Genomic DNA, 27,500 nt, shown 5'->3' with positions numbered 1-27,500 from the left:
CATTTTGACATTTTTGTGGGGGAAATTATTGTTTGCCATTTGAAAAGTTTTCTTTGACAAAAAGGACATAAAACAAATACAAAAAACCCATAAAAAAATAATAAATAAAAGCTTATAATCGACAGATTTGAAGTTGATCCAGGGACTTAAGTGTTGAAATAATAATAAAAATATAATAACAAAAAGACTATTTCAACACTTTTGAAACCCCAATAATTATATTGTGATTTTTGTTTTGAAATATGATTGCTGAAAAAATAATAACAAATTAAAATCCATGTTTTTATTTTATTTGATTAATTATTGACCTGTTGAAGACTCCAATTACATCAAATATTAAATTTGGACATTTTTGTGGGTGAAATTATTGCATATTTTGTGTGTTTGCCATTTATAAAGGTTTTATTTGACAAAAAAAGACATACAACTAACAAAACAACCCACAAAAAAAATATAAATACAAGCTTATAATTTTGTTTTTAAAGGTCACTGCTAAAAAAATAACAATGAATAAATGTTTTTTTTAAATTAAATGTTGACCTATTTAAGGTTCCAATTACTTCACATCAAAAATTAAATTTGGACATTTTTGTGGGGGAAATTATTGCATATTTTGTGTGTTTGCCATTTAAAAAGTTTTCTTTGACAAAAAAGACATAAAACTAACAAAACAACCCATAAAAAAATATATAAAAAAAGCTTATAATCAAAGGATAGCTTTGAAGTTGATCTAGAGGCTTAAGTGTCGAAATTAAATTTAAAAAAGTATGACTTTTTTAACACTTTTATGAGTGGGGCCCTTTTGGATCCCCAAAAATTTTATTGTGATTTTTTTAAAGGTCATTGCTGGAAAAAAAAAAAGAATTAAAATGTATGTGTTTTTAAAAAATATTATTTATTGACCTATTCAAGACTCCAATTACTTCACATCAATTATTCAATTTATAATTTTTGTGGGGGAATTTATTGCATATTTTGTGTTTGCTGTTTAAAAAGTTTATTTGACAAAAAGGACATAAAAAAAAAAAAAAAAAACATAATTAAAAAAAAAATACAATCTTATAATCGACGGATAGATTTGAAGTTGATCTCGGGACTTAAATGTTGAAATAAAAAATAATAATAAAACAATTTAAACTTTTGAAACCCCAATAATTTTATTGGGATTTTTTTTTTTAAATTTCATTGCTGAAAAAATAATAATGAATTAAAATCCATGTTTTTATTTTATTTGATTAATTATTGACCTATGGAAGATTCCAATTACATCAAATATTCAATTTGGACATTTTTGTGGGTGAAATTATTGCATATTTTGTGTGTTTGCCATTTATAAAGGTTTTATTTGACAAAAAAGACATAAAACTAACAAAAAACCCCACAAAAAATATAAATAAAAGCTTATAATCGAAGGATAGATTTGAAGTTGATCTAGGGACTTAAGTGTTGAAATTAATTTAAAAAAAGTATGACTTTTTTAACACTTTTATGAGTGGGGCCCTTTTAGATCCCCAACAATTTTATTGTGATTTTTTTAAAGGTCATTGCTGGAAAAAAAAGAAGAAAGAATTCAAATGTATGTTTTTTTGTTTTTTTATTATTTATTGACCTATTCAAGACTCCAATTACTTCACATCAATTATTACATTTATAATTTTTGTGGGGGAAATATTGCATATTTTGTGTGTTTGCTGTTTAAAAAGTTTCTTTGACAAAATGGGCATTAAATAAACAAAAAAAAACATTAAAAAAATAAATAAAAGCTTATAATTGACGGATAGATTTGATGTTGATCTCCGGACTTAAGTGTTGAAATAAAAACAAAAAACAAAAAAAAAACTTTTTTTAAACTTTTGAAACCCCAATAATTTGATTTTTGCTTTTAAATGTCACTGCTGAAAAAATAATAATAATGAATCAATGTGTTTTTTAAAATTAAATATTGACCTATTGAAGGCTCCAATTACATCACATCAAATATTACATTTTGACATTTTTGAGCGGGAAAATATTGCATATTTTGTTTGTTTGCCATTTATAAAGTTTTCTTTGACAAAAATGACATAAAACAAACCAAAGAAAACGTGATAAAAGCTTATAATCGACAGATATATTTAAAGTTGATCTTAAGACTTAAGTGTTACATTTTTTATAAATACATTTAAAAAAGTATGACATTTTTAATACTTTTATGAGTGGGACCCAATAAACGTATTGTGATTTTTTTAAAGGTCAATGCTGAATTTTAAAAAAATATATTTTAAATAAGTGTTGTTATGAATTATTAACCTATTTAAGGCTCCAATTACTTCACATCAAATATTCCATTTATATTTTTTGTGGGGAAAATTATTGCATATTTTGCAATTTAAAAACTTTTCTTTGACAAAAAAAGACATAAAACGAACAAAAAACCCCTTTAAAAAAATTATAAATAAAAAGCTTCTAATCAACAGATAGATCTGAAGTTGATCTAGGGACTTAAGTGTTGACATAAAAAATACAAAATACTTTTTTAACACTTTTGAAACCCCAATAATTTTATTGTGATTTTTGTTTTTAAAGGTCATAGCTGAAAAAACAATAATGAATTAAAATCAATGTTTTCATTTTATTTGATTAATTATTGACCTATTGAAGACTCCAATCACATCAAATATTCAATTTTGACATTTTTGTGGGGAAATTATTGCATATTTTGTGTATTTGCCATTTAAAAAATGTTATTTGACAAAAAAGACATAAAACTAACAAAACAACCCATTCAAAAATATACAAATAAAAGCTTATAATCGAAGGATAAGTTATAATTACATTTTAAAAAGTAGGACTTTTTTAACACTTTTATGAGTGGGGCCCTTTTGGATCCCCCAAAATTTTATTGTGATTTTTTTAAAGGTCATTGCTGGAAAAATAAAAAGATTTAAAATGTATGTGTTTTTTTATTTATTATTTATTGACCTATTCAAGACTCCAATTACTTCACATCAATTATTAAATTTATAATTTTTGTGGGGGAAATATTGCATATTTTGTGTGTTTGCTGTTTAAAAAGTTTCTTTGACAAAAAGGACATAAAACAAACAAAAAAACCCCATCATTTAAAAAAAAAAAAAAATCTATGTTAAAATTCTGGTGACTGAGCTGAAAATCTTTAGAATTATTTTTGCACCGTACAAAAAAAAAAGATTATAATAAATTGTCTAATAATAAAAGTAGTTTTAGTGTAATAATAATGTACAGCATTGCTTCTCTGTCAGCAGCTTTGCCATATTTTCATGGATAAATGTCGCTCGACTGTGATTGGTTCTTACCTCCCAGGTAGAGGGGCGAGTCGATGTTGAGCGTGGACTGTTTGCTGAGGGAGTTGATGGACTTTGGCGCCCCGCCGTCGATGGACAGCGACAAAGTCTGCTCCGACGCCACCAACTCCACCGCATGGAAAGTGCCGTCGTTCACCGTCTCCACGCTGAGGGCCAGAGGCGGTCAGAGACGTCGGCGCGGGCCAGGGCGCCGGTTTGCGTACCTGTATATGGCGGACGGAGGGTAGGACCCGGTGTCGTAGCTGACCCGCAGGCGTCCCCGGTAAAGCTCCATGGCGATGTGGTCGTTGTCGCCCTTGTACAACAACACGCCGCTGTCCTCGTCCGTGGCGATCTGAAAGGCACGAGCGCGCCCGTGAGACCTTATGACGGGACCGGACGGCGAGCCGCGGTCGCACCTGCAGGCTGATGTTGGTCTGCGGGGAGAGCAGGTCGGCGGGGAGCTGCAGGTAAGACCGGCGGTCCACAAAGTTGACGCTGACCAGCGTCTGGCAGCGCTCGCCCTCGTAGCCCTGGAGACACTGGCAGCGGGGCTCGGTGGTCGCCACCACGACGCACTGCGCCCCGTTGAGGCAGTCGTGGTTGTCGCAGGGGCTGGTGCGGGGGAGGACCATGGGGGGGGGCACGTCGCAGAAGAGCCCGCTGCAACACACAAAGACTGCGTTACCACCAGGGGGCGCCATCCTTCAAACGGACATGAGGATCAGAGCTTACCTATGTAATAATAATAATAATAATAATAATAGATTGTATTTGTAAAAAGCACTTTACATTGAGTAAACAACCTCAAAGTGCTACAGTGTATAACATTTAAAAAAAATTAAAATAAAAATATAACAAAAAATAAATACAAATAAAAACTAGAACAGCCAAATAGCTAAAACTAGTATGCATATATCTAAAAAAAGGCTTTTTATTTTTATTTTTTTTATTTTTTAAAAAGAATGGTTTTTAAGCCTTTTTTTTAAAAGCATCCACAGTCTGTGGTGCCCTCAGGTGGTCAGGGAGAGCGTTCCACGTAGTCTTCTGTAGAGTCAACGTTTTGTGTTTTTTATGTTCAACTGTAAATATTCTGCTTTCTAGTATTTATATTTCCATTTACAGGGTTCAGTAAATTAATATTAATTCATATTAAAGGCCTACTGAAAGCCACTACTAGCGACCACGCAGTCTGATAGTTTATATATCAATGATGAAATCTTAACATTGCAACACATGCCAATACGGCCGGGTTAACTTATAAAGTGACATTTTAAATTTCCCGGGAAATATCCGGCTGAAACGTCGCGGTATGATGACGTATGCGCGTGACGAAGTCCGAGTAACGGAAGTTATGGTACCCCGTAGAATCCTATACAAAAAGCTCTGTTTTCATTTCATAATTCCACAGTATTCTGGACATCTTTTGCAATTTGTTTAATGAACAATGAAGGCTGCAAAGAAGACAGTTGTATGTGGGATCGGTGTATTAGCAGCGGACTACAGCAACACAACCAGGAGGACTTTGTTGGAGCGCTAGCCGCACTAGCCGCCGACCTCACCTTGACTTCCTACGTCTCCGGGCCGCCAAACGCATCGGGTGAAGTCCTTCGTCCTTCTGCTGATCGCTGGAACGCAGGTGAGCACGGGTGTTGATGAGCAAATGAGGGCTGGCTGGCGTAGGTGGAGAGCTAATGTTTTTAGCATAGCTCTGTGCAGTCCGGTTGCTAAGCTAGCTTCAATGGCGTCGTTAGCACAGCATTGTTAACCTTCGCCAGCCTGGAAAGCATTAACCGTGTATTTACATGTCCACGGTTTAATAGTATTGTTGATTTTCTATCTATCCTTCCAGTCAGGGGTTTATTTCTTTTGTTTCTATATGCAGTTAAAGCACGATGCTATCACGTTAGCTCGTAGCTAAAGCATTTCGCCGATGTATTGTCATGGAGATAAAAGGCACTGAATGTCCGTTTTGCGTTCTCGACTCTCATTTTCAAGAGGATATAGTATCCCAGGTGGTTTAAAATACAAATCCGTGATCTACAATAGAAAAAGGAGAGTGTGGAATCCAATGAGCCAGCTTGTACCTAAGTTACGGTCAGAGCGAAAAAAGATACGTCCTGCACTGCCTCTCAAGACCTTCACTGTAACGTTCCTCATCTACGAATCTTTCATCCTCGCTCAAATTAATGGGGTAATCATCACTTTCTCGGTCAGAATCTCTCTCGCTCCATTGTAAACAACGGGGAATTGTGAGGAATACTAGCTCCTGTGACGTCACGCTACTTCCGCTACAGGCAAGGCTTTTTTTTTATCAGCGAGCAAAAGTTGCGAACTTTATCGTCGATTTTCTCTACTAAATCCTTTCAGCAAAAATATGGCAATATCGCCAAATGATCAAGTATGACACATAGAATGGATCTGCTATTCCCGTTTAAATAATAAAAAAAATCATTTCAGTAGGCCTTTAATTAATGTTCATAATAATAATAATAACTAGAACATTTTAAAGGGGCCTGCTATCTGTGCCGGAAGCCGCCGTGCTTTTAAGATGGTGCCGAGTGTCTGAATCTGGGAGTTTTAGGTGTAACTGTACAAAATGAGCTACAGAGCTAGCCTAAAAAAATGTCAGCATGCGCACTTATAAAATGCCAACACTTAGCATGTGTGCTAACGACGGCATGCCAACAGATAGCACGTCTCACATTTCAAGTAACAAAGGCGGTAAGGTGCGTGGCTGCGGAAATAGAGAAGAAAGTGTCAAATTAGATGAAAAAGTTGGCGTGCTAACGTTAGCAGGCTAACAGTTAGCAGGTGTCACACACCAAGTTATATGACGATAGGGTAAATGGTTGCAAAATTAGCTCAAAAAGCTAGCACTTTAATGGTAGCATGCTAACATAAACATGCTAACGGTTAGCATGTGTCACATAGCAAGTTATATGACTGAAAGGTGTATGGCTGTGTAATTAGAGACTGCAATGTATAAGGATAACAAAACAATAATAATAATAATGTGAAGTATGAGCAATATGGGCTGCTTGCATTGCAGCAGGCCCATAATTAATAATAGTAATATTAATATTTTTATTTATTTATTTATGTATATTTTTTTAATTTATTTTTAATTTTATAAAAGCAACAAAATAAATGTGAAGGGAAAACTATAGTTTAGATTTTAATTTGTACTTTTTGCATGGTCTTGATGAAGGTTGCTATTTCTATGTTTGAACACAAGGGGGCGCCCTTCTCCATTCTGGAAAAAGGACACTGCTCGTCCAAAACGACCAAAAATTAGCATCCAAAACTGATGATTTAGTAATACTGTACAAGCCAGACATCCATGTACAGCATGTATGTCTTTGAAACTTGAATATTAGTTCATGTAGAAGAAATATCATATATTACAAACATTTTAAATACATCAATATTTGCTTATGATTTCAAAGAAAGTTATTTGTCATGTTGTAGACTGAAAAAAAATGACGTCTATTTTACAGTAAAAACTGACAGCGCTCAACAAAATTTTACCAACATTTTTTTTTAATTTTCCCTTTTTTGTTTTTTATGTTGTACACTGAAAAAAATTCAGTCTATTTTACAGTAAAAGCTGGCAGCGCTCAACAGAATTTTACCTAAAAAATGTTTGTATTTTGCCTTTTTTGTTTTTTATGTTGTACACTGAAAGAAAATGAAGTATTTTTTACAGTAAAGACTTGCAAAGCTCAACATAATTTTAGCTGCTAAATTTTTTTTGTTGCTATTTTTGTTTTTTATGTTGTACACTGAAAAAAAATAAAGTCTATTTTGCGCTAAAAACTGGCAGCTCTCAACAGAATTTTACCTGCAAAAAATATCTATTTTGCCTTTTTTGTTTTTTATGTTGTACTCTGAAAAAAAAAGAAGTCTATTTTGCAGTAAAAACTGGCAGCGCTCAACAGAATTTTACCAAATTTTTTTTTTAATTTGCCTTTTTTGTTTTTTATGTTGTACACTCAAAAATAATTAAGTCTATTTTACAGTAAAAGCTGGCAGCGCTCAACAGAATTTTACCTGCAAAAAAAAATAAATTTTGCCTTTTTTGTTTTTTATGTTGAACACTAAAAAAAATTAAGTAGATTTTACAGTAAAAACTGGCAGCGCTCAACAGAATCTTACCTGCAAAAAAAAAAAATCTATTTTGCCTTTTTTGTTTTTTATTTTGTACACTGAAAAAAACTCAAGTCTATTTTGCGGTAAAAACTGGCAGCGCTCAACAGAATTTTACCTACATTTTTTTTTATTTTGCCTTTTTTGTTTTTTATGTTGTACACTGAAAAAAATTAAGTCTATTTTACAGTAAAAACTGGCAGCGCTCAACAGAATTTTACCTGCAAAAAAAATCTATTTTGCCTTTTTTGTTTTTTATATTGTATACTGAAAAAAATTTAATCTATTTTACAGTAAAAACTGGCAGCGCTTAACAGAATTTTACCTGCAAAAAAAAAATCGATTTTGCCTTTTTTGTTTTTTATGTTGTACACTGAAAAAAAGAGGCTATTTTACAGTAAAAACTGGCAGCGCTCAACAGAATTTTACCTAACATTTTTTTAAAATTTTGCCTTTTTTGTTTTTTATGTTGTACACTGAAAAAAAAAAGAGTCTATTTTACAGTAGAAACTGTCAGCGCTCATCAGAATTTTACATGCAAAAAAAAAAACAATTTTGCCTTTTTTGTTTCTTATGTTGAACACTCAAAAATAATTAAATCTATTTTACAGTAAAAGCTGGCAGCGCTCAACAGAATTTTACCTACATTTTTTTTTATTTTGCCTTTTTTGTTTTTTATGTTGTACACTGAAAAAAATTAAGTCTATTTTACAGTAAAAACTGGCAGCGCTCAACAGAATTTTACCTGCAAAAAAAAATCTATTTTGCCTTTTTTGTTTTTTATGTTGTACACTGAAAAAAAAAGGCTATTTTACAGTAAAAACTGGCAGCGCTCAACAGAATTTTACCTAACATTTTTTTTTAATTTTGCCTTTTTTGTTTTTTATGTTGTACACTCAAAAATAATTAAGTCTATTTTACAGTAAAAACTGGCAGCGCTCAACAGAATTTTACCTAAAAAATTTTTTTGTTGCCTTTTTTTTGTTTTTTTTCATCTACAGTGATAAATATTATATTTTACTTCATCAACATGATCTTAAAAGGAGCATAATCTTCTGTTTTCTACCTTTTCCAACCACCTGTGACACGCTTTTTATCCCCCTCGTCGGCCTTTGCGCGTCCAGGTTACCGCTCGCGTGAGCGACAGGCCGAAAAGCTCCGACACGGACAGAAGTCATTTAAGTCTACACTCACGCCATCTCTGCTGTGAAAGGAGTGAGCGCCTCACCTGTACCCCTCCGGACACACACAGGTGTATCCATCCACGGCGTCGATGCACTGGGCGCCATTCTGACACTTGCTCTCATCGCAGTCGTTATGATCCGTCTCACAGTGCTCGCCGACGTACCCCGGGGTGCACTCACACCTACCACACACACACACACACACACACGAGACATGTTGCAATCAAACTTGACAGCACCGACCGACTCTAGTTTGTGTGTGTTTGCTTGTCCAGTCACTCACTTGTAACCCTGAGGGGTGACAATGCACTTTGAGGCGTGTTGACACGGGTTCAATTCCGGAGCGCAGAAATCCAGTTTCTCCTCACAAAGCTCCCCTAGGAGCACACACACACACACACACACACACACACACACACACACACACACACACACACACACACACACACACACACACACACACACACACACACACACACACACACACACACACACACACACACACACACACACACAGACACACTTTCAGTTCCATACAAGCCTGTATGTACAAAGCCCAAAAGCAGTGAAGTTGTCACGTTGTGTAAATGGTAAATAAAAAGAGAATACAACAAATCCTTTTCAACTTATATTCAATTGAATGGACTGCAAAGACAAGATATTTCATGTTCACACTGAGAAACTTTGCTATTTTTTGCAAATAATCATTAACTTAGAATTTAATGGCAGTGAAACGTTTCTGGGTGTTGTTGATAAATGGCGTTGGCTTTGCATAGTAGAGTTTTAACTTGCGCGTACAGATGTAGCGACCGACTGTAGTTACTGACAGTGGTTTTCTGAAGTGTTCCTAAAGCCCATGTGGTGATATCCTTTACACACCGATGTCGCTTTCAGATGCGGGCGTTCAATGTTACGTGCAGTGATTTCTCCAGATTCTCTGAACCTTTCGATGATATTACGGAACGTAGATGGTGAAATCCCTTAAATTCCTTGCAAGAGCTTGGTTGAGAAATGTTGTTTTTAAACAATTTGCTCAGGCATTTGTTGACAAAGTGGTGACCCTCGCCCCGTCCTATTTTTTTTGCAAATATTAGCTCATTTGGAATTTGATGCCTGCAACATGTTTCAAAAAAGCTGGCACGAGTGGCAAAAAAGAGTGAGAAAGTTGAGGAATGCTCATCCAAGACTTATTTGGAACATTCCCACAGGTGAACAGGCTAATTGGGAACAGGTGGGTGCCATGATTGGGTATAAAAGCAGCTTCCGTGAAATGCTCAGTCGTTCACAAACAAGGACGGGGCGAGGGTCACCACTTTGTCAACAAATGCCTGAGCAAATTGTTGAAGAACAACATTTCTCAACCAAGCTGTTGCAAGGAATTTAGGGATTTCACCATCTACGCTCCGTAATATCATCAAAGGTTCGGAAAATCTGGAGAAATCACTGCACGTAAGCCATGATATTACGCACCTTGGATCCCTCAGGCGGTACCGCATCAAAAAGCAACATCGGTGTGTAAAGGATATCACCACATGGGCTTTAGGAACACTTCAGAAAACCACTGTCAGTAACTACAATCGGTCGCTACATCTGTAAGTGCAAGTTAAAACTCTACGATGCAAAGCCAAAGCCATTTATCAACAACACCCAGAATCGTTAAATTCTAAGTTAATGATTATTTGCAAAAAATAGCAGTTTCTCAGTGTGAACATGAAATATCTTGTCTATTCAATTGAATATAAGTTGAAAAGGATTTGTTGTATTCTCTTTTTATTTAGCATTTACACAACGTGACAACGTCACTAGTTTTGGGTTCAGCACATTGTGTGTTGATGGATGACTCTCATGGCACAGGTCTGATAAATGATCTCATGTGTGAACGTCATGCTCCTGATGATGCTCCTGATGACGCTCTTCAGGCTTTAAGGGAGTAAAAGGAAGCTCCTGACAGCGACAGAGTCCACAGTGGGGATCATTAGAAAAGCAGGTGTGTGCTGATGTGTGGAATTTATGCCAGTTTGGAACTTTAGGTGAGACTCCATGTGAAGAATATGGAGGGAAATTACTGCCAAAACTCCTCAAAAACACGCAAAAATGTTTGCACTCACGCCCGACGATTCGCAAGTATAAGAAATTATTTTCTTCAATTAAAAAAGCAATTAGCAAGAAAATAATTTAAAAAAAAATTCATTTAAAAAAACGATTTGCAAATGTTTAGTTTTTTTTAACAAGTAAAACAATTTGCTGGTATGAAAACAATTTTCTTCAATTGAAAAAAAAAATTCTAATAATATAAAAAAAAACTATTTTATTTAATTGTAAAACAATTTGCAAGTTGAAAAAAATAAAATTTTCTGTGAGTAAAAAAACATTTGTGAGTGTGAAAATAATTTTCCTCAAGTAAAAAAACGATCACACACATTTAAAAAATCAATTCAAAAGTTAAAATTTTTTTTTGTAATGACAAAACTTTACGAAAGTAAATTATATATTTTTTTCAATTAAAAAACGATTCGCAAGTCAAAATTTGTTTTTTCCGCAAGTATAACATTTTCAAAAACACGCAAAAATGTTTGCACTCACGCCTGACGATTCGCAAGTATAAGAAATTATTTTCTTCAATTAAAAAAGCAATTAGCAAGAAAATAATTAAAAAAAAAAATCATTTAAAAAACGATTTGCAAATGTTTTTTTTTTTTTTTAACAAGTAAAACAATTTGCTGGTACAAAAACAATTTTCTTCAATTAAAAAAAAATTCTAATAATATAAAAAAAAACCCTATTTTATTTAATTGTAAAACAATTTGCAAGTTGAAAAAAAAAGAACATTTTCTGTGAGTAAAAAAACATTTGTGAGTGTGAAAATAATTTTCCTCAAGTAAAAAAACGATCACACACATTTAAAAAATAAATTCAAAAGTTTAAATTTTTTTTTGTAATGACAAAACTTTACGAAAGTAAATTATATATTTTTTTCAATTAAAAAACGATTCGCAAGTCAAAATTTTTTTTTTCCGCAAGTATAACATTTTCAAAAACACGCAAAAATGTTTGCACTCACGCCTGACGATTCGCAAGTATAAGAAATTATTTTCTTCAGTTAAAAAAGCAATTAGCAAGAAAATAATTTAAAAAAAATTCATTTAAATAAACGATTTGCAAATGTTTTGTTTTTTTTAACAAGTAAAACAATTTGCTGGTATAAAAACAATTTTCTTCAATTAAAAAAAAATTCTAATGATATAAAAAAACCCTATTTTATTTAATTGTAAAACAATTTGCAAGTTGAAAAAAAAAAAAAATTTTCTGTGAGTAAAAAAACATTGGGAGTGTGAAAATAATTTTCCTCAAGTAAAAAAACGATCACACACATTTAAAAAATAAATTCAAAAGTTAAAATTTTTTTTTGTAATGACAAAACTTTACGAAAGTAAATTATAATTTTTTTTCAATTAAAAAACGATTCGCAAGTCAAACTTTTTTTTTTCTCGCAAGTATAACATTTTCAAAAACACGCAAAAATGTTTGCACTCACGCCTGACGATTCGCAAGTATAAGAAATTATTTTCTTCAATTAAAAAATCAATTAGCAAGAAAATAATTTAAAAAAAAATCATTTAAAAAACGATTTGCAAATGTTTTGGTTTTTTTTAACAAGTAAAACAATTTGCTGGTATAAAAACAATTTTCTTCAATTAAAAAAAAATTATAATAATATAAAAAAAACCTATTTTATTTAATTGTAAAACAATATGCAAGTTGAAAAAAAGAAAATTTTCTGCGAGTAAAAAACATTTGTGAGTGTGAAGATAATTTTCCTCAAGTAAAAAAACGATCACACACATTTAAAAAATCAATTCAAAAGTTTAAACATTTTTTTGTAATGACAAAACTTTACGCAAGTAAATTATAATTTTTTTTCAATTAAAAAACGATTCGCAAATCAAAACATTATTTTCCGCAAGTATAACATTTTTTTTTCTTCAATTAAAAACGATTCAAATAATAAAATATATATTTTATTCAATTGTAAAACGATTTGCAAATTGAAAAAAATACAATTTTCTTTGAGTAAAAAAAACATTGTGAGTATGAAAATAATTTTCCTCAAGTAAAAAAACAATCACACATATTAAAAAAAATCAATTCAAAAGTAAAAATTAAAAAAAATGTCAGCAAGAAAATTTTTTTTTGTTACTGAGAAAACTTTACGCAAGTAAATTATAATTTTTTTTCTATGAAAAAAACGATTCGCAAGTCAAAACATTTTTTTTCGCAAGTATAACATTTTTTTTTCTTCAATTAAAAAACACATAGCAATACACTGAAAAAAAATTCAATGAAAATATTATTTGCAGGTAAAAAAACGATTTGCAAGTACACCATTTTTTTGGAAAGTAAACATTTCTTTTGCCAGTATAACAATGTTGTTTTTCAATTAAAAATGACTTAAGTGAACAACAATTTTATTCAATAAAAAAAAAAATTTGCAGGAAAACTTTGCTGCAAAAAAAAATAAAAAATACACAAGTGGGAAAGCTATACAAAAACGATTTGTTTTACAAGTAAAGCATTTTTATTGCAAGTATAACAACGTTGTTTTTCCAATTAAAAACGATTTAAGCAAACAACAATTTTATTCATTAAAAAAAAAAATGTGCATGTAAATTTTTTTTTCTTCAATTCAAAAACGATTCGCAAGTCAAAAAAGAGATATTCTGCAAGTAAAGAAACGATTCGCAAAAGGAGAAAAAATGTTCAACTAAAAAAACGATTTGCAAGTATAAAAACACATTTCTTCACTTAAAAATCTATTTAAAAGAAAAAAAGTTTTTTTCTGCAAATTTTTTTTTTAAATAAACAAGTGAGAAAGCGATACAAAAAACGATTTGCAAATATAAAAAAATTTTTTTTTTGCAAGTATAACATTGTTTTTTAATTAAAAACGATTTAAGTAAACAACAATTTTATTCAATAAATTTTTTTATTTGCAGGTAAACATTTTTTTCTTCAATTCAAAAACCATTCGCAAGTCAAAAAAGAGATATTCCGCAAGTAAAGAAACGATTCGCCAAAGAAGAAAAAAATTTAAATTAAAAAAACGATTTGCAAGTATAAAAACACATTTCTTCACTTAAAAATCTATTTAAAAGAAAAAAAGTTTTTTTCTGCAATTTTTTTTTTTAAATACACAAGTGAGAAAGCGATACAAAAAATGATTTGCAAATATAAAAAAATTTTTTTTTTGCAAGTATAACATTGTTTTTCAATTAAAAACGATTTAAGTAAACAACGATTTTATTCAATAAAAAATTTATTTGCAGGCAAAAAAAAATTTCTTCTATTCAAAAACCATTCGCAAGTCAAAAAATAGATATTCCGCAAGTAAAGAAACGATTAGCAAAAGAAGAAAAAAATTTCAATTAAAAAAACGATTTGCAAGTATAAAAACACATTTCTTCACTTAAAAAAAAAAAAAAAATTCTTCCAAAAAAACATAAAAATACACAAGTGGGAAAACTATACAAAAAACGATTTGGAAGTATAAAAACATTTTCCTCAAGTTAAAAAACGATGAAAGTAACAACTTTTTTTAAATTCAAAAAAACGTTTCGCGAGTAAAAAATAAATAAATCTTCATTTAAAAAAAATGTATGCCTTTTGACATATTAGGGCCATTTAATGACTTGACATGACATTATTACATATGGCTCCTTTAAGTTGGCAGTAATATTCCAGCCTATGTGATCCACACACTAGCACACAATTTAAGGCAATCGGACTTCCTGTTTGCTCATGGTGGGGGAAAGGAAGAGAAGAGCAAGCTCAACCTGTAAGTTAACCTGCAAGTCCCCCCTCTCTTCTGTCCGCCATTTAACTCCCCACCCTGCTGCTTCTCGTTATTTTCGGCGGACGGCACAATGCGCACGTGGCTTGCGGCACAATAAAATATAGTCAAATATGTGTATTATTGGGTTTGGAAGAGCAAAAAGACATAATTTTAAGTTATTTTCAAGGAAATGACACAAAACAAGCAGCTTGTTAATGATTAAAACCACTGCACTTGGGGATGGAGAGTAACAGCATGCAAAAATAAAACACTAAAACATGCATTTTCAATACATAATTGCCTTGTTTCTCAAACCGATGTACCACTGCTGGTTTCACATGGAGAAAAAACACCAATTAAATGTTATTAGCAAATGTTGTGCTGAAATATTCATGTTTAACGCGAGTAGAAAAGGTACTTGAAGAGTTTAACGCGAGTAGAAAAGGTACTTGAAGAGTTTAACGCGAGTAGAAAAGGTACTTGAAGAGTTTAATGAGAGTAGAAAAGGTACTTGAAGAGTTTAACATGAGTAGAAAAGGTACTTGAAGAGTTTAACATGAGTAGAAAAGGTACTTGAAGAGTTGAACGCGAGTAGAAAAGGTACTTGAAGAGTTTAACGCGAGTAGAAAAGGTACTTGAAGAGTTTAATGAGAGTAGAAAAGGTACTTGAAGAGTTTAACGCGAGTAGAAAAGGTACTTGAAGAGTTTAACATGAGTAGAAAAGGTACTTGAAGAGTTTAACGCGAGTAGAAAAGGTACTTGAAGAGTTTAACGCGAGTAGAAAAGGTACTTGAAGAGTTTAATGAGAGTAGAAAAGGTACTTGAAGAGTTTAACGCGAGTAGAAAAGGTACTTGAAGAGTTTAACGCGAGTAGAAAAGGTACTTGAAGAGTTTAACGCGAGTAGAAAAGGTACTTGAAGAGTTTAATGAGAGTAGAAAAGGTACTTGAAGAGTTTAACGCGAGTAGAAAAGGTACTTGAAGAGTTGAACGCGAGTAGAAAAGGTACTTGAAGAGTTTAACGCGAGTAGAAAAGGTACTTGAAGAGTTTAATGAGAGTAGAAAAGGTACTTGAAGAGTTTAACGCGAGTAGAAAAGGTACTTGAAGAGTTTAACATGAGTAGAAAAGGTACTTGAAGAGTTTAACGCGAGTAGAAAAGGTACTTGAAGAGTTTAACGCGAGTAGAAAAGGTACTTGAAGAGTTTAATGAGAGTAGAAAAGGTACTTGAAGAGTTTAACGCGAGTAGAAAAGGTACTTGAAGAGTTTAACATGAGTAGAAAAGGTACTTGAAGAGTTTAACGTGAGTAGAAAAGGTACTTGAAGAGTTTAACGCGAGTAGAAAAGGTACTTGAAGAGTTTAACGAGAGTAGAAAAGGTACTTGAAGAGTTTAATGCGAGTAGAAAAGGTACTTGAAGAGTTTAACGCGAGTAGAAAAGGTACTTGAAGAGTTTAACGCGAGTAGAAAAGGTACTTGAAGAGTTTATTGTGAGTAGAAAAGGTACTTGAAGAGTTGAATGAGAGTAGAAAAGGTACTTGAAGAGTTGAATGTGACCAGAAAAGGTACTTGAAGAGTTTGAGAAGCACTGCCTGGATGGATGCAAGGAAGCATGGAGAGAGAGAGAGAGAAGAAGCAACTAACCTCTCTCCACCTCATTGGTAGCAGCTGCCCACCACAGACAAGATGGCGTGCGGCGGGAAAGCGTAGCAAGACGAGGAAAGAGAAAAGAGGAAAGAGAAAAGAGGAAAGAGGGCGACACAGAGATGGAGAGAGAGAGAGAGAGAGAGAGAGAGAGAGAGAGAGAGAGAGAGAGAGAGAGAGAGAGAGAGAGAGAAGATGGCCACAGAGGTTCGCCATTAGTGCAGCGTTAAAGCAAAGAGCAGCAGCGACAGCAGCAGCGGCGTTGCGACACGCCTGCCAGGTGAGGCACCTTACCTGTGTATTCAGGTGAGCACATGCAGGTGTAGTTGTTGACCCCGTCCACACAGGTGGAGTTGTTCTCGCAGTCGTTGTCCTCGCAGTCGTCCACGTTGACCTCGCAGGCGTCGCCCTCGAAGCCCTCGGGACACACGCACCTGACAGCAGGTGTACATACTGTCAGGTCCCTGAACGCACCACTTTACTCCATGACAGCAGGTGTGTACATACTGTCAAGTCCCTGAACGCACCACTTTACTCCATGACAGCAGGTGTGTACATACTGTCAAGTCCCTGAACGCACCACTTTACTCCATGACAGCAGGTGTACATACTGTCAAGTCCCTGAACGCACCACTTTACTCCATGACAGCAGGTGTGTACATACTGTCAAGCAGAGGTGGGACCAAGTCATTGCTTTGCAAGTCACAAGTAAGTCTCAAGTCTTTGCCCTCAAGTCTCGAGTCAAGTCCCGAGTCAAGACAGGCAAGTCCCGAGTCAAGTCCAAAGTCAAGACTGGAAAGTCTCAAGTCAAGTCACAAGTCATGCATTTTGAGTTTCGAGTCCTTTCAAGTCCTTTTAACCACAGACTAATATTTTTACACAGATTGTGTATGCTTTTAAAACGTTGTATTTATTTATTAAAACAAGTGCATTTGAAATAGCAGGAAAAAAAATAGTACTGACATTGCAATTCATAATAGCACTATTAACCAGTCATTTTAATAGTTTAAACAATTTTAAACATTTAACTCATTCCTTTACAGAATAAACACATTTGCAAAAACAAGTGCAACTGTACTTATTTGTACAAAAGTGTTAACATTGTATTTCCATGGCATATTGCATTGTAACTAGTTCCACAGCAGTTTCTATTCTGTTCTTACCTTATCTCATTGATCTCATCTCATACTGTATGTGTGTTTATGTGTGCGTACACATGAAAAACATAACAAATACATGAACATAACAATGAACAGAGTTGTACTTTTTAGATGTCAGGGCCCTATGCAATATGTACACATATTCTTAATATAGTATACATTTTAACTGACCTTTATTTGACCTTGTTTGTCTTTTTGTAGGTGGCTAAAATACGCGGTGCTGCTGACCGCCGTCTAACGTTACGTTATTGTGTGTGATACATTGACTAACGTAACGTTATTTGTAGGTACCTCAGTTATTTGTAGGTACCTCATGCAACCCTGCTTAAAAAAAATCACAAAAAGTATGAATAAGGTAGCGAACTGCAGTGGACGCAACAGATTGCCGTGTTTGCAATGACGTTATAACCACAGACATCTTATAAGTAGACGCAGCATTGGTTGCTGTGACGCGAGCAATTTGCATCTTGAAGTGGTGATGAGGAGCCGGCGAGTAGCCTAAACTGACAGTTGACAGGTGGAAAACAAAGATGCCGGGCTGGTGTTCAGCGTTTTCCTGCTCAAATGAGCGGACTGTTGAAAATAGGAATCGGGGGATTACTTTTCACAAGTAAGATTTAACATTAATGTACTATTGGTTGTATTTTATGAAAATAACATTACCACAGAGTTGAGAAGGAGCAAAGATCTTCAATATTTGTATGTGAAAATCACAAATAAATCTTCTGGGGGAGGATGACGACCCTACAGGGGTTTGGTTTACAAACTTTCAGCCCCACCTAAAACAAAATTCACCAGCCGCCAGTGATTATGATGCATTCTCATTTTAGGCAAAATATAAGACAATACTTTCTTAACAGTATAATTGTAACCAGGAATAAGTCTTCAAGTAACAATATTCAAATACTAACATTGTTGGGTAAGACAGCATTTGGTTTTATTCTGAATCCAGTGAAACAGATTGGTGGTTTTAGCTGATATAAAGACTTCCAGGTGTTTATATATGTTTAAGTATTTGGCAGACGCTTTTATCCAAAGCGACATACATAAAAAATACATATATAACAATCACTGTAAACATGATCATTTAAGGGAAGAATGTAATACAAAATATCAATACAAAGTGTCAAGACAGAATAAACTCTCTACTGCTGCAGCAACAGAGATACAGTATATAAGATATATAGATATCTAATGTATTCATACATTGTTTATGTAGGATATACGCATGTATATATAACCTAATCATATTGTTTCTTCAATTTAAAAATAGCTGACCGTTTTTTTCCCCCTTCTCTGGGGATTATATTCCCAGTTTTGATCTCGGACGTCTGGTCACTTATAGCGTATAAGAATATTATATTACTGTTAAGCAAACTATGAATAATAAAACACGCCAAAACATGTGTCCTTTATCATAGCTACACGTATGACAACAAAGCGCGTGAAAATCAGTGGTATTCAGTGAGGTAAGATGAATTAAATGCGCTGACAGTTCATTGCTCCTGCCAAATGAATTGCACTAGTGGAGCGGATCACCACTCCAAGATGGCGGCCCCGCGTCTCGTCGCGCCTGTAGGCAGTAGCGCTCCATGCTGCGTACCCTTATAAGATGTCTATGGTTATAACGTTAGCAGTGAGTTTACAGCCTCACTGATTTAACTACACAGCAAATAAAAGTCACGTTACTTAGCCAATAAACGTTAGCTTACATTCAAAACTTACCCTTCTTTGTGCATCTTCAAATGTCGAACGAAGTTGGAAGTTGTTACGTCTCCGTCTATAATATTCGAACTGCATGATTTGCATAGGGCTATTCGTTTTTTGTTGACCGAGTCGTAGTTTTAATACCCGAACGAAATTAACTTTGGCATAATTGTTTCTCACTGCCGCATTGTTTGACAATTCTTCTTCATTGGTTGTCCTGCAATTTGATTGGATGAGAGCTGTGTGATGAAAACAGCGTAGATCTAATTTGATTGGCTGTTGTACTGAGAGCACACACGCTGACAGGAACAACACGCTGATAGACAGACGAAGAAAAGGAAAATCACGGAGCGGCGCGCTCCCAAATAACTTTTTAATCTTTGGGTTTTGGGGAAAGTAGCAAGTCATGTCAAGTCAAAAGGCTCAAGTCCAAGTGAAGTCACAAGTCATTGATGTTAAAGTCTAAGTCGAGTTGCAAGTCTCTTTACATTTTGTCAAGTCGAGTCCAAAGTCATCAAATTCATGACTCGAGTCTGACTCGAGTCCAAGTCATGTGACTCGAGTCCACACCTCTGCTGTCAAGTCCCTGAACGCACCACTTTACTCCATGACAGCAGGTGTACATACTGTCAAGTCCCTGAAGGCAGCACTTTACTCCATGACAGCAGGTGTACATACTGTCAAGTCCCTGAACGCACCACTTTACTCCATGACAGCAGGTGTACATACTGTCAAGTCCCTGAACGCACCACTTTACTCCATGACAGCAGGTGTGTACATACTGTCAAGTCCCTGAACGCACCACTTTACTCCATGACAGCAGGTGTACATACTGTCAAGTCCCTGAAGGCAGCACTTTACTCCATGACAGCAGGTGTGTACATACTGTCAAGTCCCTGAAGGCACCACTTTACTCCATGACAGCAGGTGTACATACTGTCAAGTCCCTGAACGCACCACTTTACTCCATGACAGCAGGTGTACATACTGTCAAGTCCCTGAACGCACCACTTTACTCCATGACAGCAGGTGTGTACATACTGTCAAGTCCCTGAACGCACCACTTTACTCCATGACAGCAGGTGTGTACATACTGTCAAGTCCCTGAACGCACCACTTTACTCCATGACAGCAGGTGTGTACATACTGTCAAGTCCCTGAACGCACCACTTTACTCCATGACAGCAGGTGTACATACTGTCAAGTCCCTGAACGCACCACTTTACTCCATGACAGCAGGTGTACATACTGTCAAGTCCCTGAAGGCACCACTTTACTCCATGACAGCAGGTGTACATACTGTCAAGTCCCTGAAGGCAGCACTTTACTCCATGACAGCAGGTGTACATACTGTCAAGTCCCTGAAGGCAGCACTTTACTCCATGACAGCAGGTGTGTACATACTGTCAAGTCCCTGAAGGCAGCACTTTACTCCATGACACCAAGTGTACATACTGTCAAGTCCCTGAAGGCAGCACTTTACTCCATGACAGCAGGTGTACATACTGTCAAGTCCCTGAAGGCAGCACTTTACTCCATGACAGCAGGTGTGTACATACTGTCAAGTCCCTGAAGGCAGCACTTTACTCCATGACAGCAGGTGTGTACATACTGTCAAGTCCCTGAACGCACCACTTTACTCCATGACAGCAGGTGTACATACTGTCAAGTCCCTGAACGCACCACTTTACTCCATGACAGCAGGTGTACATACTGTCAAGTCCCTGAACGCACCACTTTACTCCATGACAGCAGGTGTACATACTGTCAAGTCCCTGAACGCACCACTTTACTCCATGACAGCAGGTGTACATACTGTCAAGTCCCTGAACGCACCACTTTACTCCATGACAGCAGGTGTACATACTGTCAAGTCCCTGAAGGCAGCACTTTACTCCATGACAGCAGGTGTACATACTGTCAAGTCCCTGAAGGCAGCACTTTACTCCATGACAGCAGGTGTGTACATACTGTCAAGTCCCTGAAGGCAGCACTTTACTCCATGACACCAAGTGTACATACTGTCAAGTCCCTGAAGGCAGCACTTTACTCCATGACAGCAGGTGTACATACTGTCAAGTCCCTGAACGCACCACTTTACTCCATGACAGCAGGTGTGTACATACTGTCAAGTCCCTGAAGGCAGCACTTTACTCCATGACAGCAGGTGTGTACATACTGTCAAGTCCCTGAAGGCAGCACTTTACTCCATGACAGCAGGTGTGTACATACTGTCAAGTCCCTGAACGCACCACTTTACTCCATGACAGCAGGTGTACATACTGTCAAGTCCCTGAACGCACCACTTTACTCCATGACAGCAGGTGTACATACTGTCAAGTCCCTGAAGGCACCACTTTACTCCATGACAGCAGGTGTACATACTGTCAAGTCCCTGAAGGCAGCACTTTACTCCATGACAGCAGGTGTACATACTGTCAAGTCCCTGAAGGCAGCACTTTACTCCATGACAGCAGGTGTGTACATACTGTCAAGTCCCTGAAGGCAGCACTTTACTCCATGACACCAAGTGTACATACTGTCAAGTCCCTGAAGGCAGCACTTTACTCCATGACAGCAGGTGTACATACTGTCAAGTCCCTGAAGGCAGCACTTTACTCCATGACAGCAGGTGTGTACATACTGTCAAGTCCCTGAAGGCAGCACTTTACTCCATGACAGCAGGTGTGTACATACTGTCAAGTCCCTGAACGCACCACTTTACTCCATGACAGCAGGTGTACATACTGTCAAGTCCCTGAACGCACCACTTTACTCCATGACAGCAGGTGTACATACTGTCAAGTCCCTGAAGGCACCACTTTACTCCATGACAGCAGGTGTACATACTGTCAAGTCCCTGAAGGCAGCACTTTACTCCATGACAGCAGGTGTACATACTGTCAAGTCCCTGAACGCACCACTTTACTCCATGACAGCAGGTGTGTACATACTGTCAAGTCCCTGAAGGCAGCACTTTACTCCATGACAGCAGGTGTGTACATACTGTCAAGTCCCTGAAGGCAGCACTTTACTCCATGACAGCAGGTGTGTACATACTGTCAAGTCCCTGAAGGCAGCACTTTACTCCATGACACCAAGTGTACATACTGTCAAGTCCCTGAAGGCAGCACTTTACTCCATGACAGCAGGTGTACATACTGTCAAGTCCCTGAAGGCAGCACTTTACTCCATGACAGCAGGTGTACATACTGTCAAGTCCCTGAAGGCAGCACTTTACTCCATGACAGCAGGTGTACATACTGTCAAGTCCCTGAAGGCAGCACTTTACTCCATGACAGCAGGTGTACATACTGTCAAGTCCCTGAAGGCAGCACTTTACTCCATGACAGCAGGTGTGTACATACTGTCAAGTCCCTGAAGGCAGCACTTTACTCCATGACAGCAGGTGTACATACTGTCAAGTCCCTGAAGGCAGCACTTTACTCCATGACAGCAGGTGTGTACATACTGTCAAGTCCCTGAAGGCAGCACTTTACTCCATGACAGCAGGTGTACATACTGTCAAGTCCCTGAAGGCACCACTTTACTCCATGACAGCAGGTGTACATACTGTCAAGTCCCTGAAGGCACCACTTTACTCCATGACAGCAGGTGTGTACATACTGTCAAGTCCCTGAAGGCACCACTTTACTCCATGACAGCAGGTGTACATACTGTCAAGTCCCTGAACGCACCACTTTACTCCATGACAGCAGGTGTACATACTGTCAAGTCCCTGAAGGCACCACTTTACTCCATGACAGCAGGTGTGTACATACTGTCAAGTCCCTGAAGGCACCACTTTACTCCATGGCAGCAGGTGTACATACTGTCAAGTCCCTGAAGGCACCACTTTACTCCATGACAGCAGGTGTACATACTGTCAAGTCCCTGAAGGCAGCACTTTACTCCATGACAGCAGGTGTACATACTGTCAAGTCCCTGAAGGCAGCACTTTACTCCATGACAGCAGGTGTACATACTGTCAAGTCCCTGAAGGCAGCACTTTACTCCATGACAGCAGGTGTACATACTGTCAAGTCCCTGAAGGCACCACTTTACTCCATGACAGCAGGTGTACATACTGTCAAGTCCCTGAAGGCACCACTTTACTCCATGACAGCAGGTGTACATACTGTCAAGTCCCTGAAGGCAGCACTTTACTCCATGACAGCAGGTGTGTACATACTGTCAAGTCCCTGAAGGCAGCACTTTACTCCATGACAGCAGGTGTACATACTGTCAAGTCCCTGAAGGCAGCACTTTACTCCATGACAGCAGGTGTGTACATACTGTCAAGTCCCTGAAGGCAGCACTTTACTCCATGACAGCAGGTGTACATACTGTCAAGTCCCCGAAGGCAGCACTTTACTCCATGACAGCAGGTGTACATACTGTCAAGTCCCTGAAGGCAGCACTTTACTCCATGACAGCAGGTGTACATACTGTCAAGTCCCTGAAGGCAGCACTTTACTCCATGCATATGTGAATGGAGAGAGAGAGGGGCGCGCGATGGGACAAACAAGCAGGGCCGGCCCCTGGCATGAACGTCACATGATCATGACGACCTTCAGTAGCTGACCATCAACACGCTCTATTCATCTGTATATACAAATATTTTTATATATATATATATATATATATATATATATATATATATATATATATATATATATATATATATATATATATATATATATATATATATATATATATATACATATAAATATATATATCCATATATACATATATATGTATATATATACATATATACACATATATATGTATGTATATACAGTATACTGTATATATACATATATATATACACATATACACACATATACATATATACACACACATAAATACATATATCCATATATGTATACATATATACACATATATACATACACACATATATATATATATACATATACACATATATACATATACACACACACACACACACATATATAGTATATACATATATATATATATATATATATATATATATATATATATATATATATATATATATATATATATATATATATATATATATATATATATATATATATATATATATATATATATATATATATATATCCCATCAGCGTTCCTGTTCCGTAACCCTGTATACTGTTTGTTTGTCTAATCTTGAACGGGTTTGTGCTGAAAACATAGTTTCGTTGTACTTGTGCAATGACAATAAAGTCCTATCCTAATCCTAATCATATCCTAATGTCATTGTTAGAATAATTATTGACAAAAAAAGATTTTCCATGATCAACTTTTACCTTGAGAATCATTTTTTTCTTTAAAAAAAATTTTTTGTCTTGAAAATCAACTTTTACCTTGAAAATAATTTTTTTCTTTAAAAAAAAAAAAGTATTTTGAAAATCAACTTTTATCTTGAAAATCATTTTTTGTCATGAAAATCAACTTTGACCTTGAAAATCATTTTTTCTTTAAAAAAAAATGTCTGAAAATCAACTTTTACCTTGAAAATATTTTTTTGTTTAAAAAATAATTTTTATCATGAAAATCAACTTTTACCTTGAAAATCATTTTTTGTCATGAAAATCAACTTTCACCTTGAAAATCATTTTTTTCTTTAAAAAAAAAATGTGTCTTGAAAATCAAATTTTACCTTGAAAATTATTTTTTTATTTAAAAAAAAAAATGTATCTTGAAAATCAACTTTTACCTTGAAAATCATTTTTTGTAATGAATATCAACTTTGACCTTGAAAATCATTTTTTTCTTTAAAAAAAATGTTTTGTCTTGAAAATCAACTTTTACCTTGAAAATCATTTTTTGTCATGAAAATCAACTTTTACCTTGAAAATCATTTTTTTCTTAAAAAAAAAAATGTTGTCTTGAAAGTCAACTTTTACCTTGAAAATAATTTTTTGTCTTGAAAATCAACTTTTACCTTCAAAATCATTTTTTTCTTTAAAAAATAATTTTTATCATGAAAATCAACTTTTACCTTGAAAATCATTTTTTGTCATGAAAATCAACTTTTACCTTGAAAATAATTTTTTTCTTTAAAAAAAAATGTGTCTTGAAAATCAACTTTTACCTTGAAAATTATTTTTTTCTTAAAAAAAAAAATGTATCTTGAAAATCAACTTTTACCTTGAAAATCATTTTTTGTCATGAAAATCAACTTTGACCTTGAAAATCATTTTTTTCTTTAAAAAAAATGTTTTGTCTTGAAAATCAACTTTTACCTTGAAAATCATTTTTTGTCATGAAAATCAACTTTTACCTTGAAAATCATTTTTTTCTAAAAAAAAAAAGTTTTGTCTTGAAAATCAACTTTTACCTTGAAAATCATTTTTAAAATCAACTTTTACCTTGAAAATCTTTTTTTTCTTTAAAAAAAAAAAATTTGTCTTGAAAATCAACTTTTACCTTTAAAATAATTTTTTGTCTTGAAAATCAACTTTTACCTTGAAAATAATTTTTTTCTTTAAAAAATAATTTTTGTCTTGAAAATCAACTTTTACCTTGAAAATCATTTTTTGTCATGAAAATCAACTTTTACCTTGAAAATAATTTTTTTCTTTAAAAAAAAAAAATTGTCTTGAAAATCAACTTTTACCTTGAAAATAATTTTTTTCTTTAAAAAATAATTTTTGTCTTGAAAATCAACTTTTACCTTGAAAATAATTTTTTTCTTTAAAAAATAATTTTTGTCTTGAAAATCAACTTTTACCTTGAAAATAATTTTTTGTCATGAAAATCAACTTTTACCTTGAAAATCATTTTTTTCTTTAAAAAAAAAAATTTGTCTTGAAAATCAACTTTTACCTTGAAAATCTTTTTTTGTCTTGAAAATCAACTTTTACCTTGAAAATCATTTTTTTCTTTAAAAGGCTCTTCGGACAGATGGCAGGATCTGCCCAATTTCCAGACTAACTCTTTTTGAAGTATTTTACGAACCCTTTTTGAACTATTCTATGTCAAATAAAGAAGGAGTGCAATCTTTTGGCAGAGCGTGGGTGACACTGTAAGAGGGTACAGGTCGACACGTTTTCTCCTCAATATTGAGTCCAAATTGAATTCTGCCTCTGTTTGATTCCTTGCCTCTTGTCTTGTTTAATAGATGTCATCAGTGTTTGAACCTGACAGTCATTTTTCTCCGTCAAAATGTAAAGTCGAATAAATTTAGCAAGAAAAGACATGAATTAGTTCCAGGCTTTCACGGGGCCACACAAAATGATGTGGCGGGCCAGATACGGGCCCCCGGGCCTTGACTTCAACACCTGTGCGCTAATAAAATCACAAAGCCAGCAAACTGCACCTGAGCAACATCATAAGAGCAAATAAACGCGTGTCAAAAGGATGTCATTTCTGTTTCGCAGACGAACACGTGGCGTGTACAGAAAAAGAAGGTAGGCACAATGCGTGTGTCAGCATCATCCACATATTCCCGCCAGGCTGGGGGAAGTCAATTACTCCTCCTCAGCTCTGTGAGTAATATTGCAACATTAGGGGCCTCATAAAAGGCTCTCATGCATTAATATCCCATTTTGTTGTCAACGAGGCAATATTCAAGCCTCACGCCACGTAGCCCCGATGAAGAGTGACAGATATTCTCATTTCAAAAGGCGGGAGAGGAAATGATCCAGATGTGATCTCCGCGCCATCGGATTGTCGGCGTAGGCGGGTTTGCTTCCCTCCCGGGGACCTTGGAGCCATTAGCTGCTAATATTACACAAAGCGACGAAGAACAAAATCAAGTGTAAAATAGCTGCAAAACTAAATGCGTCTTTTTTTTGACGTACAGTAGGGAAGCCATTCCTAAGGCGATTTTTTTTTTTTTTTTTTTTGCAATTCAGGTTGCTGAAAATGATGGAAAGCGCCACTCTACACAGCAACCACTAGGCTCTCGTATCCAATTCCGTATCTTTTAAACTTTGATCTAAAGTTTGCGAAGAAATATTAAATTGTCATACATTTTAAACTTAAACTTAAAACCAAATAAGTAGTTAAATGTCGACTTGACTCAAATTGTACACTGTAAAAAATAGTAAAAAAAAAAAAAAGCAGGCCAGTTGCCCAAATTTACCGTAAAAAAAACAAATGCTAAAATTTTTATTTTCTTATTGTAATATTTAGATTTATTTTTTATTTTTTACAGTGTACGTAAAAATTTTTTTTTTAATAAAACCTGCGAAACAGGCTTGTCGGGATGATATAGCCTCTTGTGTTTTTTCCTGACCTAACGGATAAACCACAGAAACCTCAATCAACTATATATATATATATATATATATATATATATATATATATATATATATATATATATATATATATATATATATATATATATATATATATATACACACATATACGTATATATGTATTTATATGTATATATATATGTGTGTGTGTATATGTATATATATGTATATGTATGTACATAAATATGTATATATACAATATACTGTATATATATATACATGCATATATGTGTATACATGTATACATATATGTATATATAGATATAAGTATTT

At 34.9% G+C, this 27,500-nt stretch overlaps 1 protein-coding gene across 5 annotated transcripts in view; it reads right to left on the bottom strand.

The window, feature by feature from the left end:
- The window catches only part of slit2 (slit homolog 2 (Drosophila)), a 321,185-nt gene that overhangs the window by 16,265 nt on the left and 277,420 nt on the right, over positions 1-27,500 (bottom strand). For 3 of the 5 annotated variants that reach the window (XM_062026304.1, XM_062026306.1, XM_062026308.1), the window contains 7 exons: positions 16,400-16,539; positions 16,106-16,129; positions 8,919-9,012; positions 8,680-8,817; positions 3,722-3,965; positions 3,527-3,657; positions 3,315-3,469 (listed from right to left, as the gene is read on the bottom strand). In XM_062026304.1, the coding sequence (XP_061882288.1) occupies positions 3,315-3,469; positions 3,527-3,657; positions 3,722-3,965; positions 8,680-8,817; positions 8,919-9,012; positions 16,106-16,129; positions 16,400-16,539 (926 nt within the window). The remainder of the gene's footprint in view (positions 1-3,314; positions 3,470-3,526; positions 3,658-3,721; positions 3,966-8,679; positions 8,818-8,918; positions 9,013-16,105; positions 16,130-16,399; positions 16,540-27,500) is intronic. The other 2 variants (XM_062026307.1, XM_062026309.1) reach the window with 1 other exon arrangement.

Source organism: Entelurus aequoreus, linkage group LG18, assembly GCF_033978785.1.
Source record: "Entelurus aequoreus isolate RoL-2023_Sb linkage group LG18, RoL_Eaeq_v1.1, whole genome shotgun sequence".
Taxonomy (NCBI): domain Eukaryota; kingdom Metazoa; phylum Chordata; class Actinopteri; order Syngnathiformes; family Syngnathidae; genus Entelurus; species Entelurus aequoreus.
The sequence above is the reverse complement of the archived record's forward strand: the minus strand, read 5'-3'. Positions and strand labels throughout refer to the sequence as shown.